This window comes from Chiloscyllium punctatum, chromosome 5 (assembly GCF_047496795.1).
Source record: "Chiloscyllium punctatum isolate Juve2018m chromosome 5, sChiPun1.3, whole genome shotgun sequence".
NCBI classification, from domain to species: Eukaryota; Metazoa; Chordata; class Chondrichthyes; order Orectolobiformes; family Hemiscylliidae; genus Chiloscyllium; species Chiloscyllium punctatum.
This window is the reverse complement of record NC_092743.1, coordinates 44,191,116-44,211,883: the sequence shown is the minus strand read 5'-3', so window position 1 is coordinate 44,211,883 and position 20,768 is coordinate 44,191,116. Positions and strand designations below refer to the sequence as shown.

The window sequence follows — 20,768 nt, the reverse complement described above, 5'->3', positions numbered from 1 at the left end:
AACCACACATGTATTAGATTTCATAGAATTATATGGCACAGAAACAGGCCATTTGGGTCAACCAGTCAATGCCAGTGGTTCTGAAGAATCATACTGGACTCAACATTAATTCTGTTTCTCTTTTCACACATGTTACCAGACCTGCTGAGTTTCTCCAGCATTAACTAAGTGTTTGTTTCATGCCAGTGGTTTTGCTCAACTTGAACCTTCTCACCTTACCTATTCAAACCTTTACTCCCTTCCCCCACATCTGCTTGTTTACCTGTGCCTTAAATTCTTAACTGTAGGATTTAACCAAATCCTGTGGCAGAAAGCTTCACAATTCTTCAGGGAGATTGTTACTTTTGATTGTCCTTTTGAATGTGGTGACATCCTATATTGATTTATAAATCACACAACACCAGGTTATAGTCCAACAGGTTTAACTGGAAACACACTAGCTTTTGGAGCGACACTCCTTCATCAGGTGATTCATTAATCACATGATGAAGGAGCAGCGCTCCGAAAGCTAGTGCTTCCAATTAAACCTGTTGGACTATAACCTGGTGTTGTGTGATTTTTAACTTTGTACACCCCAGTCCAACACCGGCATCTCCAAATCATGACCGTCCTATATTGATGGCCTGTAGTTATGCTCTCCCCCACAAGAAGCAACTTTCCGTGAGCACTCTACCAAAATCTTTAGTAATTTTAAAGGTCTCCTTTCAGCCTTTTTGCCTAAGATTAACAGACTCATCTGTTAACCTTTTCCTGCTATGTTTATCCACACCTTTATGGTATCAACCTTATAATTCTTATCTGCATTCTTTACAGTCCTACTCTATTTTTCTCTGATAAGACACTTCTGAGTACTGAACTCTTTTGGTAACCTGACCCAATATCTCACCTGTCTCTGTGACATACGTTGTTTATAATGCTCCTGTGAAGTGCCTGTTCATTACATTACAGATGTTATAGAAGTTATTGCTGTGTAGCAATTTACATAATATAATGACCAGAACAATATGCAGTACACTCAGTGTAGTCTAAGCAAGGTTTGATATAGGTTGAGCATAGCTTCCCTACTTTTCAATTCTGTCCCTCTTGATTTAAAGACTAGTATTTGGTGTACTTCATTTTTAATGACTTAGCTAACTTTTGGCACAACTTTTAGCAATTGTTGTATTTATTCTCCCTGGACCCCTTTACAGTGTACCTCTACCTCATTGTAGACTGCACCTTTCAAGTAATTAATGACCTCCTTATTTTTCCTAGAAAATATAATCTGTGTTGAAATTGATTTGCCAATTATTTTTCCACTCTGCAAGTTTATTAATGCCCTTCTGTAATTTGTTAGCAGACTTCCTCAGAATTGAGTATCAGTTCTCCCCCACTCCTGTCCGAATTTCCTTTTGATTCTAGACCTGTTTATTTCCAGCAGTTTCTGTTTTCATTTCAGATTTCCAGCATCTGCAGTACCTTGCTGTTGTGGTCTGCTAACCTTCCTACTTTCCTAACAATCATTAAGCACTTTATTTGTGGTCAATGTTGTAGAACTTCTCAGATCTAATGTGATACTTAACACCATTCAAAAGTAAGACCTGTAAATATGTAATCAGGAAACTCCATTATGAGACATATATAGCTCCATTGAATGTTACTGGAACTAATCAATGTAATTTCTTTCAGCTCAATAAAAGTACAATGTAGTGCATCAATCATTCATACAATTTAGAGACATTACAAGTATCACGCAGGATTTATGTATCTGTAATGTTGCTACCTCATGGTGTGCACTGTATAGGTTTGGTCTGTAGTTTGAACACAGTCACATCACAAGTACATGGAAGGGATAGCAATATATATCTAAATCCCAGGTGAAAGCAGGCTTAAGACTATGTGATAGGTGAAATTGGGTACTGCAGATGCTGGAGATGAGAGTCAAGATTAGAGTCGTGCTCGAAAAGCACAGCAGGTCAGGCAGTATCTGAGGAGCAGGAAAATCAACGTTTTGAGATTCCTGATGAAGGTCTTTTGCCCAAAACGTCGATTTTACTGCTCTTCAGATGCTGCCTGACCTGCTATGCTTTTCCAACACTACTCTAATCTTAGACTATGTGGTCTGACCTCAGTTGGTCAAGAAGTCTACGGGTGTTTAAGACTTCAGCTTATTAGAAAAATAAATTGATATTTGACTGAGGTACCACAAGATAAAAATCTAAAAGCACATTTCAATTATGGATAACTGTTACAAAGACATTTAAAAGGCACCTTTAACAGAATAGAATATTCCAAGGAGCTTCAGGCTATTAAATAAGATTTCACACTGAGCCACTCAAGGTGCCAGTAAGATAGACTTGATCAAAGGAAGACAAAGGTAGAGAGGTTTAAGAGGGGTTCCAGAGTTTAGGACCCAGCCAGCTGAATGTCAATTGAAGATGAACCCAGGTCAAAAGCACCAACACCGTTGTCCTGTATGTGTTCACATGAAGGCGCTGAAAAATTCTTGCAATGGCATTTCATTGATCTAATGGATCAGCCCTGGTTCATTGGCTGAATTAAAGATGTGCAACTAGTGTAGTGATCTATGAAGAAGAAACTGTCAGCATCAAGTTGTTCTATAGTGTATTAAATGTATGTCAATATACATATTCAATGCATTCAGAAAAAAACATAGCTTACCCACAGATTGTACATCTTTCACCACACAAGGCAGTTCTGTTTTGCCATGGATATGATCTGTGTTTAGCAAAATACCACTTTCTGTGAACCGGTATCCATTGCCATCTTCTTTACTTGGTGGCAAACTTGATGCTGAAGAACTCAAGTCAGACCTTTTCAACATCCAGAGTTTTTGAGTCAAAAGGCATTGACATGCATTTAAACCAAAGCGACTTTGAAGACTATAGGATGCTACAGGCACCACTTTTATTTCTTGCTTTGAAGACCAAACTAGACCAATAATTCTCAATGAAGACCATCGGTAACAAATGCGGTGGCACAGTGAAGACATTTTTGTTCAATTTAACATGAACCTGTAAACAATAAACGTAATGAGAAAATAGTAGTTGTATTCATGAGAACTGTGGTAAATGTTATGCTAAAGTTAAAATTACATGTTTCAAAGCATTAACCCTTTGGATACTTACAGATTTGAAATAGTTGATAAAAATATGAAATGTAGACCATGGGCTGAATTTTCATTCTGGAATTGCAATTTTGGCACGGGTACATTTCCGGGTCCTGACCCCATCAAATACGCCTGATGTGCAACACGAGTTTTAACCAGAAGTACAGTGTGTCCATCACCAACCAATTAAAGATGGTGACTAGAGGGCCAACAGGAGGCTATTGAGCACTGAATGATAAGATTGTTCACCCGTTAGAGTGGAGCTATGTCAATGTAGTGGAGGGGGCTGTCGATGTCAGTAGGACAGTGATAGGAGGTGCCCTTTGAAGACCAATTCATACATTTTTAACATAAAAACGGACATAGCTGCCAGGCCAGAAATGAGGATGGGCAATGTTTAGAATAGCTATGGCGGTTAGGGCTCGATGACAAATGTCATACTAAAAGGGAGCATAGCCTCAAAGTTTCTGATAGACGTAATGGTGAAAATCACCCAGGCTCCGGCCACAATCATCAAATCCTTACCATATACCGGGGTGCTGCTAGAAAATTGGAGACATAAAAATGTTTAATACCAATGTTTAGAGAACCCAATAACTGCAGACCTAACAAAAAACCATTGACAACAGGGAATCCTTTTGAGACAAACTGCAAAATTTTTGGTACTTGGAAAAATTTAGGTTAATAAACATTAGCTTTGTTAAAAGTAAATCATGTTTGACTAAGGTTCCTTGATGCAGACTGTGTAAGTGGACTTTTGAAAGGTCTGATGTACTTGTTAACAAAATTGAATAGGACAGAGGTTACATGGGTATAAAGATGGTTAAGGGTCAGAAAGAAACTCCAAACTGCATGTGCTCTAGTGTTACCCCAGGGCTCAATGGCTGAAACCACAGCACTCTGATAAATACAGTGCGGGAAAGTGAAAAGAACTGTGGTCAATGGTGATACCACTAACAAGGACATATGCAAGCAAACAACTGGAACACCGAACTTAATATGCAGAAGTGAGAGGTGATTCATCTTTGCACATGGATAACAGGCAATAAGGACCTAATGGCTTAAACTAAATAAGTGCAGGAACAATGAGAAAATCATGTACATGCATTTTTCATTGAAGGTTTCAGACATATTGAGAGATTGGTTAGCAAAGCATATCAGATCTTTTATCTTCATAAACAGGAGTATACAAAAATGAATTTATGCTGAACCCTTATAAAGCTCTGATTAAGCCATATGCAACCTTTCGAGTCTACAATGTTTGGGACCAAGCCATTTCTGGATAATGAATATTAGAATTCTGAATCAAAAGTAATAGAATTGGAAAACCTCATGGATATAAAATATTTTATGAAACATAAAATACTGATCAATTCTGTTATTACTTTATAAATGTTATTTTACTTATTCAACTATGCTTATTCATGTGTCCAGTTCCAAAGTACTTTATCAAAATGTTGTTGGTGACGTAAAGGGAACAAGTTATTCCATACATTGCTTTATGTCACCAATATCTAGAAGAGGTGTAGGAGAGAGTGGATGATAATTGACGGCAAGAGCAGTCAACTCTGGGTCCTTTGTGTCATTGGGTCCACTGGTTGATGGGATCGAGCTCGGTGATGCTAATGGTGTGTGTGCAAAGGATTTTCCAACTTCATCAAACATTTGCTGTAACCTCATTTGTTTCATGTGTTTCGGCTGCTCATTTATCAACTTCTCTTGGATCCTGTGTATGTGCATTACATCTTGCTGGCTTACAAAACTTTGTTGCTCAAGAAAGCGAATGAAGCGGGAAGCTAGACTGATTCCCTCTTCCAAGGTAATCTTATCCCCAGTAACATTATCTTCTTCATCGCTGTTGTCACTATCCTCAGACTTGTAGTGTAAAACACCCTCAATTATCTCTGAATCTGTTACTTGTTGTACAACTGAAGTATTATCTTCACCATTTAACCACGCCAAAATGTCTTCCTCATCCAAGTCACTTCCCATTTGCTTGGTACAACACAAGAGGTCAGTCACCATTGCCTTGGTTTCACTTAAACTAAAGGCGTCAGAGCTTTCCCCCATGTCCTCATCATTCAATATAATTTCAGGACACAACTTACGCCATGCGTTTTGTAAGGTTCTCCTCGTTACACTGTCCCATGCATTTGTCAAACACCATATAGCATCTTTGAGACTGAGGGCAGTCTTAAAGGCATCAATACCACCAGTATTGTAGCTGGTCACAAGACGACGTAAAAAACTCTTCCTGTAGTGACTTTTCATTGACCTAATAACTCCTTGGTCCATTGGCTGAATTAAAGATGTACAAGTAGTGGGTAGATAGGTAGGGAAGACATTGTCAGCATCTAATTGCTCTCTAGGAGGGTGAGGTGTACAGTTGTCTAAAAGAAGAACAATTTTGCAATCTGCAGCCAACCCAACCTTTTGACAGTGTGCACGAGCCTCTGGAACAAAATGATTATGGAACCAGTCACTCAATATTTCTTCAGTAACACACGAACATTTATTAGCTTCATAAAGCACCGGCATAATTTTCATCCCTTTGAAAACACGAGGCTTAGGACTTTTACCAACAACCAAAAGTTTACATTTATGTGTTCCGGCAGCATTTGTGCATGCAAGCACAGTTAGTCTTTCTGTTGATTCCTTGTAATCATGTACCATCATTTCCTCTGTACCAACAGGCCTGTGTTGTGGCAAACATCTCCAGAAAATATCTGTCTCATCCACATTATATATTTGTTCAGGGCTAAGATCCTCATCTTTCATCAACTTTGCAAAGTCAGTTATGTAACATTTGACAGCCTCTGTATTTGCAGAGCTCTTTTCACCAGTTCCCTTCAGGTGAATTCCATGCCTATGTTTAAACCTCTGCAACCAGCCTTGAGAGTACTCACACACAGAATTAATCTTCAAATCATTATGAAATTGTTTGGCCTTTTCCATAAGCATTGTCCCCGAAATAGGGAGCCCCTCACTACGACGTTGTCTGAACCATTTATACAGGGCATTGTCATGGTCAGCAGACTTAGCACGATGCAGCGTTTTACGCTCACTAATTCCTTGAACTGTGTCACTTTCAGCACAGAATTTAAATAGCTTTTCACGTTGCTTCTTGATGTCATAAATTGTTGTGATTCCCACACCATATGCCTCACACAACATTTTTACTGAAGAACCTTGATCTAGTTTATTTATGATTTCAACCTTTTCTGATATTGTAAGTGTAACATGCTTACGTTTTGCGGGACTTTTCTTACATGCCATAATGAGATTAAAAAACAAACTATATCCTGAGAATGATTGGGTCTGCTCAAAAACACTTGAGCAAAGAGAGTTTGCGTGAAAAATGGCAGTTGGTAGAGAGGATGAGGTGATCCTGTAGGGTGTGAGAGTACAACACAAGGTTACAAAGTCACTCAGCCCTCGAAATCCTGTGCTCTCCTCAACCAGATGAACTCATGCTTCCCAATCTGCTGCAGCTGGCTCTGGTCTGCTCAAAGAAAAATTCCAGAGAACTTATTTTTTAAGTTTCTCAACAATACGTTTCCAGACCGAGAGATTATAGAGTATGCAACTAGTTCTTGTGATCACAGTAGAGGGTGCAGGGGGAACTTACCAAAATGGCTGCATGGATGAGTGATATTAACTGCAAGGTTAATTTGGAAAAGTTGGATGTTGTTCTCCTGAAACAAAGGAGATTTAGTAAGAGCTGTAAAAGACTGTGAGAAGATTGAATAAAGTAGACAAGGAAAAACTGTCCCCAACGAGGCGATGGTGCAAGGGCTGAGGAACACAGAATTTAAAGCTTTGGGTAAGACAAACAGGGAGAAAGTGAGGAACAACCTTTTTTAAAGGAACAAGTAAAAATGACCTTGAAGATGCTGCCCATCAGGGTGTTGGAAATAGAGACCATCAATGACCATCAATAAAGGAGATTGAACAGGCACTGTGTGACCTTACAGTGATTGGGAATGTGAATGGGATCGAATGGGTTGTTCTGAAGGGAGCTGGCATATCCTCGAGTGACCAAATGTCCCCAAGACTACATACTGTTCATGTTCTAAATTGTACACATTTAAAAGAAGCGGCGGGAGAACAGAAACGAGTTGGGAAAGCTGTTAAAAACGCGTTGAGGCCTTTGTCAGGCGCCGAGTATTCAGCAGCTGGAGGATTCCGTCCATGTGTGGGCATCAGCTCACTTTCGGAAGGAGATGTAAGTCTGGGGGAGTTTATCGGAGCGGTAACAGGGAGTAAATACTTGGGTTGGTGTACCTGGAGAGAGTAGGGTCAAAGCACCGGATAGTGCACACAACAGTCCTCACCTTAATCATTCCGACCGGGAAACACAGAGTCAATACCGAGTCAGCACTGCTCCAGGGAGGAAGAGAAACAGGACAGCACAAGCTGCAGCTCCGCCGTACGGCACATGGTCCCCCCGCTGCAGCTCCGCCGTACGGCACATGGTCCCCCCGCTGCAGCTCCGCCGTACGGCACAGGGTCCCCCTGCTGCAGCTCCGCCGTACGGCACATGGTCCCCCCGCTGCAGCTCCGCCGTACGGCACATGGTCCCCCCGCTGCAGCTCCGCCGTACGGCACAGGATCCCCCTGCTGCAGCTCCGCCGTACGGCACATAGTTCGCCGCCGATTCACGACTTCATCATGGTTGATTTGGCAATCCTCAGTTCCACTTTGCTGCCTTCCCCCTCAACCCCTGATTCCCTTACACTTATTAAGTATTTTAAGTATGTTATATTAAGCATACAAGAATTTTACTCAAGTTATTAAACTCTAATAACTTGTATATACTTTAAACCTCTGCCTCAAAAGCCTTGTTGGATAAAAAAATCCAAAGAATAATTGCCCCTTCAGAGAAAGCAAATCCTCCACGTCCCTGTTTTAAGCCCCTTGTTACGATTATGCCCTCTGGTCCCAGGCTCTCCCAAGGGGGAAACAATCTTTCCACATGTACCCTCTTGAATCCTTTTAAGAATCTTGTAATATTTCAGTAAGGTTGCCTTTCATTCTTGTAAATTCCAATGAGTACAGGCATAACCTACTCAATCACTCTCCAATCTGTGTCCTGCTGAGCTGGGTAAGAAGGTCTCTCTCATCTGCTACAGTTTAGATTCAGGATGCTTTTTTCAATCTAGGAGTCTCAAGATGGATTAGGAGCTGTCTCTTTCTCTCTCCTGATACAGATGGCTGGGAGGTGCCTCTCTGTGTGTCCAGCTAGACTGGGTTAGGAATTTTCTCTGTCTCTTCGTGCTTGATCTGGGTTAGCTGGTGCCTCGATCTTAGTTAAGAGTGTTTCTGTGTGATCTGTTGATCTGAGTGAAGTGATGGTTTTCCGTCTCTGTCTAGATTAGTAAATGTATGTGCTGAATATCCTGGGCCAGGATGCAGCTCCTGCTATCTTGGTTAGGAAGTGTGTGTGTTTCTCTTTCTCACCCTGTCTGTGTGGCTGGGGTAGGAGGTATCACTCTGTCTGGCAGACTGAATATCTGGGTTACAATGTTTGTGTATCTCTCTTTCTCTCTGTTTGGGTAAGAAGGTGTCTTTCTGTCTGTCTGGCTTAGGAGGTCTCTCTCTCTCTCGGTTAGATGTCTCACTCGAGAGTGCGGCGCTGGAAAAGCACACCAAGTCAGGCAGCATCCAAGGAGCAGGAAAATAGACGTTTCAGGCAAAAGCCCTTCATCAGGAATGAAGTCTCACCGTCTGTCTTTCTGGATGAGGAGATGTCTCTGTCTGTCTGGGTTCAGAGGTCTTTGTTTCTCTGCATTAGGAGGTATGTTTCTGTTTCTGTCTGACATAGGAAGTATCTCTGGGTCTGGGGGTTTGGAGGGGTCTGTCTGTCTGTCTCTCTCTCTCTCTCTGTCTGGGTAAGAAGCATCTCTCTCTCTCTCTGTCTGTTTGGGTTAAGAGGTGTGTCTCTGTCTTTCTCTCTATCCGTCTGGGTTAGGAAGTATCTCTCTCTGTCTGGCTGTCTGTTTGGGTTAGGAGTTGTGTCTCTGTCTTTCTCTCTAGCAGTCTCTAGCATTCCCACACTCACACATGCACCTCCTCACAGACTTAGACATACACTCACATACGCATATATATATATATACATTCTCTCTCACACTCACAACCCCCAATCCAGACAGACTCCTATACATACAAACACACAAAAACCCACATGCACACATATACATATACGTTTGTGGAGTGAATTTGTACTTGCAAAGTTACATTGTACTCTGCTCAAAAACTGCATAAATTCATGTAAGACTCTGTTAACTATTTTTTTAGATTAGAATCAGTCCAAACATTATGGCACAGACAGAGAACACAGGGGGCTAACACCTTCAACATAGTATCTGGCGAACACCAACTGTTACAATTAACCTGAGAATGTAACTTTTAAAAAAACGTTTTGTCATTTACATATGAAAGGAATGAAACTATCATGGTATTCAAACAGATGAAAGACTCAACAAACAATCAAGGTATTTTTCAATGTATGATTTCAGTTATGTCACACTATAAACTTTTGCTATAAATTCTGTGTCTTACAATTGTGTATTCCACAACCACCTGATAAAGGAGTAGCGCTCCGAAGGCTAGTACTTCCAATTAAACCTGTTGGACTATAACCTGGTGTTGTGTGAGTTTTAACCAATGGTAAGTTGTTTGTTACAAGTGAGAATTGTGATTGATCACACTTCTTACATATTATTTTCCACATTCTAAAATAATTTGTTTATTCATGCAATGTTGTTTGCATGTTATTTATGTTTCAGGTCCTTTCACCAGACCACATCCAGCAATATAGAAGATGGTTTTTAGTAAGCTCTGAAGCTACAATAAAAGCTGCAAGTCTTTTCTGATATTTGGGACTTGAATTTCTTTCTTTTCCCAGTTAGTTTAGTATGTTATCGTTTTGAAAATTATTTGCGAATTGCTTATGAAAACTTAGCAAGTGAGTCCAAAAAGTGAATCATTGATTCCTGGTTTGATTCCATATGAATAAATGGTTGTGAATGCTTATAACTTATGCCTAGACCTAGCTGATATAGAGGAAAGAGTGAGGACTGCAGATGCTGGAGATCAGAGCTGAAAAATGTGTTGCTGGAAAAGCGCAGCAGGTCAGGCAGCATCCAAGGAGCAGGAGAATCGATGCTTCGGGCATAAGCCATTCTTCGGGAATGAGGAAGCTGTGCCAAACAGGATAAGATAAAAGGTAAGAAGGAGGGGCTTGGGGGAGGGGCATTGGGAATGCGATAGGTGGAAGGAGATTAAAGTGAGGGTGATAGGCCAGAGAGGGGGTGGGGGCGGAGAGGTCAGGAAGAAGATTGCAGGTCAAGAAGGCGGTGCTGAGTCTGAGGGTTGGGACTGAGATAAGGTGGGAGGGGAAACGAGGAAGCTGGAGAAATCTGCATTCATCCCTTGTGGTTGGAGGGTTCCTAGGCGGAAGATGAGGCACTCTTCCTCCAGGTGTCATGTTGCCATGGTCTAGCGATGGAGGAGGCCAAAGACCTGCATGTCCTTGGCGGAGTGGGAGGGGGAGTTAAAGTGTTCCACCACGGGGTGGTTGGTGTGGGTGTCCCAGAGGTGTTCTCTGAAACGTTCCGCAAGTAGGTGGTCTGTCTCCCCAATGTAGAGGCGGCCACATCGGGTGCAGCGGATGCAGTAAATGATGTGTGTGGAGGTGCAGGTGAATTTGTGACGGATATGGAGGATCCCTTGGGGTCTTGGAGGGAACTGAGGGGGAAGGTGTGGGCGTAAGTTTTGCATTTCTTGCGGTTGCAAGGGAAGGTGCCGGGAGTGGAGGTTGGGTTGGTGGGGGTGTGGACCTGACGAGAGAGGTCCCCCTCCCCTCCCCCCCACACGTACCACCCTCTGTGTGAAAAAGTTGCCCCTTAGGTCTCTTTTTTATCTTTCCCCTCTCACCCTAAACCTCTAGAACTAGTCCCCTCTAGTTCTGGACTCCCTGACCCCAGGGAAAAGACTTTGTCTATTTACCCTATCCATGCCCCTCATAATTTTGTAAACCTCTATAAGGTCACTCCTCAGCCACCGACGCTCCAGGGAAAACAGCCCCAGCGTGTTCAGCCTCTCCCTTTAGCTCAAATCCTCCAACCCTGGCAACATCCTTGTAAATCTTTTCTGAACCCTTTCAAGTTTCACAACATCTTTCCGATACGAAGAAGACCAGAATTGCATGCAATATTCCAAAAGTGGCCCAACCAATGTCCTGTACAGCTGCAACATGACCTCCCAATTCCTGTACTCAATATTCTGACCAACAAAGGAAAGCATACCAAACGCCTTCTTCACTATCCTATCTACCTGCGACTCCACTTTCAAGGAGCTATGAACCTGCACTCCGAGGTCTCTTTTTCAGCAACACTCCCTCGGATCTTACCATTAAGTGTACAAGTCCTGCTAAGATTTGCTTTCCCAAAATGCAGCAGCATCTCGCATTTGTCTGAATTAAACTCTGCCACTTCTCAGCCCATTGGCCCATCTGGTCAAGATCCCGTTGTAATCTGAGGTAACCCTCTTCGTTGTCCACTACACCTCCAATTTTTGTGCAGATAGTTTGGGACAGGAGTACATCATCGCAGAATAAGAGATCACACACTTAAAATGCAGGTGAAAAGGGATTTCTTCTCTGAGGGGAGTGAGTCTATGGAATTCTTTACTGCAGAAAACTATTGAGGCTGGATCATTAAGTATATTCAGGACTTGGATGGATAGATTTTTAATCAGTGAATAAAGTGTTACATGGAAAAGGCAAGAATATAGAATTGAGGATTTTTTGGATTTGTCAAGATTTCACTGAATGGCAGATCAGATTTAAGGGATTTATTTCCTGAATTGGTGAGATGCAAAATTCAGATGCAACTTGACATAATGGATTACTGCTGACATCTTGTGTTGGAGTTTCAACTGCAAACTGGGTGATTCCAAATATGAAATTTAATTCAGCTTCTGCTTTGACTTAGACAATGTAATATCTGTACAGTACAGATAGAGGCAATGTTGCCCATCAAGACCATACTGACCCTGGAAGAGCATCCTACCCTTCCCCATATTTATCACAGTTAACTTCCCTTGTCTGGGCACTATAGCATGGCCAATCCACATAATCTGCATATCTTTGGACTGTGGGAGTAAACCAGAGCAGCCGGAGGAAACCCATACAAGCACAACGTACAAACTCCACACAGTCACCCCAGATTGGAATCGAACCAAGGTCCCTGGCACTGCATTTACTAAAAGCTTGTAGATCTGACCAAGTGCACCTCATGATTTGAGCTCACCATTAGCTAACATGTTGTTTACTATGGGTTTTGCTTTATCTTGTGCATCACTTCAGGCCTCAGTGTGCTGTATTTCCTTTTCCTGGTATTTTTGCTGTTCCTGAATTTTGAACAAGTGAAATCTGTAATGGATCCTAATCTACGCTGTGCCACATGTAAAGCAGATGTAATGGTATGTAGGACAAGAATGCATTCAGATTATCAAGTTGCTGCCTGTTGTAACACTACTTTCATGAAGATTAAAAGCCTGTGGCTCTTATCATTTGTCATTCCTTAGCATTATTCTATAATGAGAAAAATCCAAGATGCATTAAAGTTATTCCTTCATTTAAATTCATTCATTTTGCATTCATTTATAGTATTCAGCTGAATCTAGCACTTTTGTATTCTTATTTTTCTTCACTTTCACCTATGGGTATATGAATAGGAAGGGTTTGGCAGGATGTGAGCAGGTGGGACTGGATTGGGTTTAGATATCTGGTTGGCATGGATGGGTTGGACCGAAGGGTCTGTTTCCATGCTGTACATCTCTATGAGTCTCTGACTCTAAGTGACTGACTTGTATGATTTCTGTAAACATCACATGTTTTATTGTTTCAGTTGATGTGATGCTCCTGGAGTCTGTCAAACCTAACTGATGAGCATTGATGCAGTTAGACCGTTGGACGTACGAATGGCAGTGAATAGTCAAAGCTTGTAATCAAAATTAATTTAGAAATATTCTTTTGTTATCACTAGTTGAAAATTTTTAATTTTTTTCTTCTCATGTTGTTCTTGGCAGCATATAACCAAACATATCTGTAAAAATACTTGTTGTATATATCCTGACATTTATTAAGAAGGTGAGAAGGATATTACACAATTTGGAATCCAATGCCTACCTATTCTGTTATAAATAAGTAAACTTTGAAGGGTAATTCTATGGAAATTCTTGGCTGAGATTGCTGGTTTGTTCTAATATAGGTTAGTACCTAGCAAGGAGACCCAAATTCAACTATCGTCACAGTTCGTCTTTTGCAGTTGAGTTTTCTTCCTATTTTTAATCAGTTTCTGTGATCACTATTATCAACATTTTTAAGAAGAAAAGTTGAAACTGCAGTGCTACTGAGAGGCAGTTGAGGTTTCTTTCCCCCTGGCTCAATGAAGGAACAACATTCATAATTTTACAGAAATATGAATTTAATGTTTCTTTGCTGATTTGCAGTTGAATTTTAAAAGATTTTGAAGCAGTGTTGTGTTATTTTGGACTGCATCTGCATCTTGACATCTCAATCTCAATTTAATCCATTTTAAATAAGGGGACAGAATATAAACAAGACATTATTTTTTTAACTACCAAACCAAGTAACAGAGTGACAATAAATTTTCTTGTGCTGTTACACAAAACCATATGAGTGGCAGATGGTTGGTGTTTGTTATATTATTTTGAATTTTACAAGCATTCAATCTGAAAATTGACACAATCTAGGTTCATGTCCCAATCTGTGCTGAAAAAGCAATTTATTTTCCATTGCTAAGGAAAACTGTGACACACTTTCATCGACTAGTGGGGGGAAAAAGAAATCAAAGTCCCTGATCCTGTTTGCAATCTAGTTTCCCGCTGCTTGGAGTAAATCTGTAATGATTTTAAAACATTGAAAATTTGTATAAATGTATAAATCTCAATAGCATTTAGGAATTAGGAACAAATGCTAATAATGTCCATGACAGAATAAAAAAACATCTGATTTTGTAAAAAATAACTTTGATAAGAGAAAGCGCTGTGGTTGTGGGAACTTGTTATTGGAAAAAGTGTGCTGCTTTTATGAAACCTTCCTCAATTACAGTTTGCAATCTCTTTTGTATACATTAAGACACTTAATCCCACGGAGACTATAGCAACCGTTGAATTTACAGGTCGATTCCAGGAGCATTTGCTCATTAGATATTGTTCAGCCAACATTATAATTGATCACCAGACATTTTGTAACTGACCCAAGAATTGTTCCCTGGAGAGTATTATGTGGGTTTGTGTTTTCGGCTGCAACTATTCTTTGTCGGTCTGCAGAAAGTGTTAATTTGCAACCCTGTTATTCGTGGTAGCAGTTCCAGTTTTCATCACAGAATTGAGTAGTGGAATAGCATTTATTCGGTGATCTAATTTTTAAATTAGCTCTTAAGATGTACACAATGTTGGCAAGATCCCATTTATTCACATAAATGTTTTAATTTTTCTGCTGAGTTGTGGGGATAGTTTCCTTCTCAGTAATGGGTGGAAAGGGTAGAGTAATCGCCTGGTAACAACTTTGTGTTGTTCTAATTCCAACAGATGATCATCCTGGAAATGTCATGTCATATTCCAGAATGAAACCTGGCTTGTTAAGATTTTTTTTTCAACATTTTGTGGTTGGTTAATGTTGTGATTAGTTACTGAAACTCATGTATTTTCATAACATGAGGTTATTGTACAAAAGATGAACAAAAGCAACCAAAGGTAGACATATATAAAAGACAGTTGGAAACATCTTAACAAGCAGAATAAAACAGTTTCAACCTGTTTCCCAACACTATCTGTTACAGACACTCCATTCCAGAGAAAGAGGAACTTTTACTTCTATATCAACTCATTAAGTTTTTACAGAATTAACTTTCCCCAATTTCCTTTCATTAATTACATGCCTCCCTATCAAGAAAAAGTTTTCATCTCAAATTGTGACATTTTACTTGCAGTTCTGAATGACAAATTCTGTGTACCTGGTGAATGGTGGTGGTCCCATTGCTGATTCTTGTGAAATACTGCTAGCTACCTTTCTCTATTCTATCTAATCCTTATTATCTTTTTCAATTGTAACCAATATGCTGTCCGTTTTGTTATTTGTTTCCCTAAATCCGTATGTTATATAATAATGATTCTACTGTGCAGTTTCAGAAACGTTTCTGAATCCAAATGTATTACCTTTAGCTATCCTGTTATTTCAAATCATTTAATAAGGTTGGTCAGGCATGACCTTTCTTTTTGGAATTCATGCTGACTACTCTCATTTTTAGTTTCTCAATGTTTTATGCATATAGATTTGAGTAAGGATATCATTATCTCTTTTGCCATTAGCATTTAGCCAATTTATGTATAGTTCTCAAGATGTTTTCTATCTCCGTTTTTATATAGGAAGCATGTAAGCACACTGCCAGTTCTCTCACACTATTCCCTTTTCTAATGAATTTTTATGTATGTAGTAATGCCTAATGTACTTTAATGTGCATCTTGAGGATAAAGGGTCTATTATTACTTTATCTTCTCTAATACAAGCCTTCAATGAAATTTCAACATAAGCTCAAAAAACAGCTTGTCACCTTTAGATTAAGTATATTATAGCCTTCCACATTCAAACTGGAGTTTGTTGATTTCAGACTGCAATCTCTGCCTTTTTGTGTATTCCTGCGCAGTTTTCGGTTTTCCCACCTTCTCCTTTGCTCCAGGCTGGCAGCTGTCCATCAGGCCTTCTCTAGCCATTTCTTTTGTTTCTTTCCTTGTTCTATTATTACTGTCACAAAAACAAAAATTGCTGGAAAAGCTCAGCAGGTCGGACAGCATCTGTGGAGAGTTAACATTTTGGGTCAGTTTTCCAGCAATTTCTGATTTGCTGCATCTGCTGTTCTTTCGATTTTTTAATCTATTATTACTGTTCTGGCCTTGCACCACAACACTTGAATTTCATTTAATTTCACCTCTCTTCCACATTAGGAGAGCTTCCCTTTTGTTCTTTTCCAACCCTCCTCATTTCACATGTTTAAAAACAAGCATGTTGCCTGACTTGAGTAGTTCCAACATTTTCTGTTACCTTCTTTTCCATTCTCCATAATGATTACTTTATCAATTCTTCTTCCCCTTTCTCCCTCACAATCTTTCTGTCCTGTATGTCTTTACACCTTTTCTCAGTATCTTTTTGTAATATTATGTCCACCATGTTAGTTTCCTGGGTAATTACTTGAAGAAAGCAAATTTGCAGAAATATTATCAACTGTATTCTTTAGTGAACCCATCCCAAACCTAAACTGTAATTTTTAAAATGGTGTTCTAATTTTGTTTTCCTTTTCTATTCCTTCATGGTTTTTCTTAATTCTTTCTTTTCCTGCAACTTTTCTCATTCCCCTTTGTTGTCGTCTCCTTTCTTGCCTTTATAGATCAACCTGATTCAGGCATGGTATGACATTGCTCTGTAACAGGTAAGAATTGAACCCAGAGCTCCTGGCCCAGAGGTAGGTGCACTACCACTGTGCCACAAGGGCGCTATTATGCACCTTTTATTGGGAATTCTTATGAGAAGTGCACACTCAGGAAGCGAGTGGAACCTATGAGATTACAGGTGTAACGCTGTTTAATAATAAGGGCAATGTCACAGCAGTTGGGGTGGTCAGATGGTTCATGAGTTATTTTCACCAACCTACCCGGACATACTCTGGCAGGGACACTGCCGCTATGCCACAGGACCCCTTTCTTTATTTCTCTTTCTTTAGTTTCAGTTTTACTTTTATTTGCTTCTCTATCTGTTTCTCTGTGTGTTGGTCATGGCTGATTTGGTAGAACACTCACCTCTGATTCACAAGGTCACAGGTTCAATACCTGCTGCAGATCTTGATTGTGAAAATAAAGATGGACATTGAGTGTAGTTGTGAAGAGGTCCCAGTTGTCTCTTTGGACGGGATGAAAAATTCACAGCACTATTCTGAAGAAGAACAGAGGAGTTATTTTCGATGCATCCTCGATCAACATCACAAAAACTACAAATGATCAGGTCATTATTTTTAAACACCGAAAGAACTATGGATGCTGTAAATCAGAAGCAAAAGAGTTTGCTGGTAAAGCTCAGCAGATTTGGCAGCATATGTGGAGAGAAATCAAAGTTAATATATTGTTCTGAGGAAGGGTCGCCGGACCTGAAACATTACATAAGGTTGAGGAAACAGGGTTCAGACAGAGCAGTGGAGGGATACAGGATAGCCAGAAGGGACCTGAAGAAAGGGATTAGGAGAGCTAAGAGAGAGCTAAGAGAAAAATCCTTGGCGGATAGGATCAAGGATAACCCCAAGGCATTTTATGCGTATGTGAGAAACCTGAGAATGACGAGAACGAGGGTAGGTCCGATCAAGGACAGTAGTGAGAGACTGTGTATTGAGTCGGAAGAGATAGGAGAGGTCTTGAACAAGTACTTCTCTTCAGTATTTACGAATGAGAGGGACCGTATTGTTGAAGAGGAGAGTGTGAAACGGACTGTTAAGCTAGAAGAGACACCTGTTAGGAAGGAAGATGTGTTGGACATTTTGAACAACTTGAGGATAGGCAAGTCCCCCAGGCCTGACGGGATATATCCTAGGATTATGTGGGAAGCAAGAGAGGAAATTGCAGTACCGTTGGCAATGATCTTCTCGTCTTCACTGGCAACGGGGGTGGTACCAGGGGACTGGAGAGTAGCGAATGTTGTGCCCCTGTTCAAAAAAGGGAATAGGGATAACCCCGGGAATTACAGGCCAGTTAGTCTTACTTCTGTGGTAGGCAAAGTAATGGAAAGGGTACTGAGGGATAGGATTTACGAGTATCTGGAAAGACACTGCTTGATTAGGGACAGCCAGCACGGATTTGTGAAGGGTAGGTCTTGCCTCACAAGTCTTATTGAATTCTTCGAGGAGGTGATCAAGCATGTGGATGAGGGTAGAGCAGTGGATGTAGTGTATTTGGATTTTAGTAAGGCATTTGAGAAGGTTCCCCATGGTAGGCTTATGCGGAAAGTCAGGAGGCATGGGATAGAGGGAAATTTGGCCAATTGGATAGAAAACTGGCTAACCGGTCGAAGGCAGAGAGTGGTGGTAGATGGTAAATATTCAACCTGGAGCCCAGTTACAAGTGGAGTTCCGCAGGGATCAGTTCTGGGTCCTCTGCTGTTTGTAATTTTTATTAATGACTTAGATGAGGGAGTCGAAGGGTGGGTCAGTAAATTTGCAGATGATACGAAGATAGGTGGAGTTGTGGACAGTGAGGAGGGCTGTTGTCGGCTGCAGAGGGACTTAGATATGATGCAGAGCTGGGCTGAGGAGTGGCAGATGGAGTTCAACCCTGCCAAATGTGAGGTTGTCCATTTTGGAAGAACAAATAAGAATGCGGAATACAGGGTTAATGTTAGGGTTCTTAGTCAGGTGGAGGAACAGAGGGATCTTGGGGTCTATGTACATAGATCTTTGAAGGTTGCCACTCAGGTGGATAGAGTTTGTAAGAAGGCCTATGGAGTATTATCGTTCATTAGCAGAGGGATTGAATTCAAGAGTCGTGAAGTGATGTTGCAGCTGTACAGGACTTTGGTTAGGCCACATTTGGAATACTGTGTGCAGTTCTGGTCGCCTCACTTTAGGAAAGATGTGGAAGCTTTGGAGAGGGTGCAGAGAAGATTTACCAGGATGTTGCCTGGAATGGAGAGTAGGTCGTATGAGGATAAGCTGAGAGTTCTCGGCCTTTTCTCGTTGGAACGGCGAAGGATGAGGGGTGACTTGATAGAGGTTTATAAGATGATCAGAGGAATAGATAGAGTAGACAGTCAGAAACTTTTTCCCCGGGTACAACAGAGTGTTACAAGGGGACATAAATTTAAGGTGAAGGGTGGAAGGTATAGGGGAGATGTCAGGGGTGGGTTCTTTACCCAGAGAGTGGTGGGGGCATGGAATGCGCTGCCCGTGGGAGTGGTAGAGTCAGAATCATTGGCGACCTTTAAGCGGCATTTGGATAGGTACATGGATGGGTGCTTAATCTAGGTTAGAAGTTCGGCACAACATCGTGGGCCGAAGGGCCTGTTCTGTGCTGTATTGTTCTATGTTCTATGAACTTTGAATTCTCTTCACAGATGTTGCCAGACCTGCTGAGCTTTTCCAGCAAACTCTGTTTTGTGTAAAACATTGTTTTTGTTATGCGTGGGAGTTTGCTGAGACCAAATAATTAGAACAGTTTGTACACTCTGAAAAGTATTTAATCATCTGTAAGGTACAGGTACTTGAAGGCATCCTATGCTTGTGAAGAGCACTATATAAATGCAATTTGTCATTCCTTATTTATACTGTGCTGTTATTAGCTTTCTCTTGTTTTATGTGCAATATATTATTTTCCTATTTATCACCATTGTACATGCTTCCTATTACTCTTCTATCTCTTTGTTATCTTTTTTAATGATTATTTTCCCTAATTTCATTCTTATCACCTCAAAATCTTTTTTTCCCCAATTTATTAGTTTGGTCTTGGACTTATTTGCATCCTTCTTGACCTTGATTTTAATACACTGTAATTGCTGTTGCCTAAAGGTACCCCAACACTTGCTTCTTATTATGACCTCTCCTGCCAGTTTTGTAACTTCACAGCCATTACAATGGCTAACAAAAGCAGTGATTTACAAAACGTATACTTTTTGTGTTCGATGACAGAAGGGTTTTTCATTTTCTGTTATGCCCGTACTAATATTACATGTCTTCATCAGGGCAATACACACAACCAGTGGAAAGCTGAAAAGGGCAGTGTTGCAGTTTACTCCGGCCAGCTGGACGTACGTTCGGTGGTTTGACCCAAAATCCTCCTTTCAGAGAGTGGCTGGAATCTACCTCTTCCTAATTATCTGGCAGGTAACAAACCTAAATCTGCAGAACAAATGTGACCTCTCATTCTGAGAAAGATGTTTCTTTGTGACTTATTGAATGGAACTTTCAATTTCAGTGGGGCTAGAAATTGGGTGAAAGCAGATCAGTCCCCCACTGTGCATCCTGTTGTGCTGATGATGGATCTGCCTCAGCACTCAACCTTCTAGCTCATACCCACTCCTCCTGAAATTGTATCTCTCACTCTTTTGTCACTTTGTTTAACCCCATGTTGTAGTGTCAATGGTGTGGGAAGTGTGGGATAAAAATGAAGGAAAGAGAGGAAACACCAAATGAGAAAGAAAGAACACAATGGGAGAGAGTAAAACAAGTAAAGAGGAGAGAGGGAGGTCTGGCCATGTCAGTAAGATAACTGTGAAATCTCGGACCCATTTTCTCACTTCCATAAGCCAGTGGTTTGTGAGTTAATAAAACCTCTTTATTGGTTTGGCCTGAACTGGACTATTTTGAAAGCACAGTACTGCATCACCTTTGGTTGAACATTCTGCTGGTGTTTGCTCGTTTGCTCAGCTGCTCAATGCTTGAGACTGAGAGGTACGTGAAACTGTGTTGTTCCTTACGGGAAATCTAACTGACATTTAACAGTTCAGCTCTTTGCTGTATGTGGAGAAAGTGAGGACTGCAGATGCTGGAGATCAGAGTCAAGAGTGTGGTGCTGGAAAAACACAGCAGCATCC

At 40.8% G+C, this 20,768-nt stretch overlaps 1 protein-coding gene and 1 long non-coding RNA gene across 22 annotated transcripts in view; one reads left to right on the top strand and one right to left on the bottom strand.

Annotated features, from left to right (window-relative positions):
- The window catches only part of mterf3 (mitochondrial transcription termination factor 3), a 41,966-nt gene that overhangs the window by 11,173 nt on the left and 10,025 nt on the right, over window positions 1–20,768 (bottom strand). Inside the window, exons 1-4 of one of the 20 annotated variants that reach the window (XM_072570171.1) lie at window positions 7,394–7,429; window positions 6,738–6,804; window positions 3,129–3,651; window positions 2,662–3,014 (exon numbers count right to left, since the gene is read on the bottom strand). The exons of 7 other annotated variants lie outside the window; for them this stretch is intronic. In XM_072570171.1, coding sequence (XP_072426272.1) covers window positions 2,662–2,992 — 331 coding nt within the window. In that variant the 5' untranslated portion in view covers window positions 2,993–3,014; window positions 3,129–3,651; window positions 6,738–6,804; window positions 7,394–7,429. 12 more of the 20 variants (XM_072570174.1, XM_072570173.1, XM_072570170.1 and 9 more) reach the window with 12 other exon arrangements.
- LOC140477030 (uncharacterized) lies at window positions 7,633–10,369 on the top strand. 2 transcript variants are annotated; one of them, XR_011960642.1, is made up of 4 exons: window positions 7,633–8,213; window positions 8,722–8,906; window positions 9,704–9,781; window positions 9,901–10,369. It is a non-coding gene; the product is annotated as an uncharacterized lncRNA (long non-coding RNA). The 2 variants fall into 2 exon arrangements; XR_011960641.1 differs by lacking the exon at window positions 9,704–9,781 and having other exon boundaries at window positions 7,660–8,213; window positions 9,901–10,367.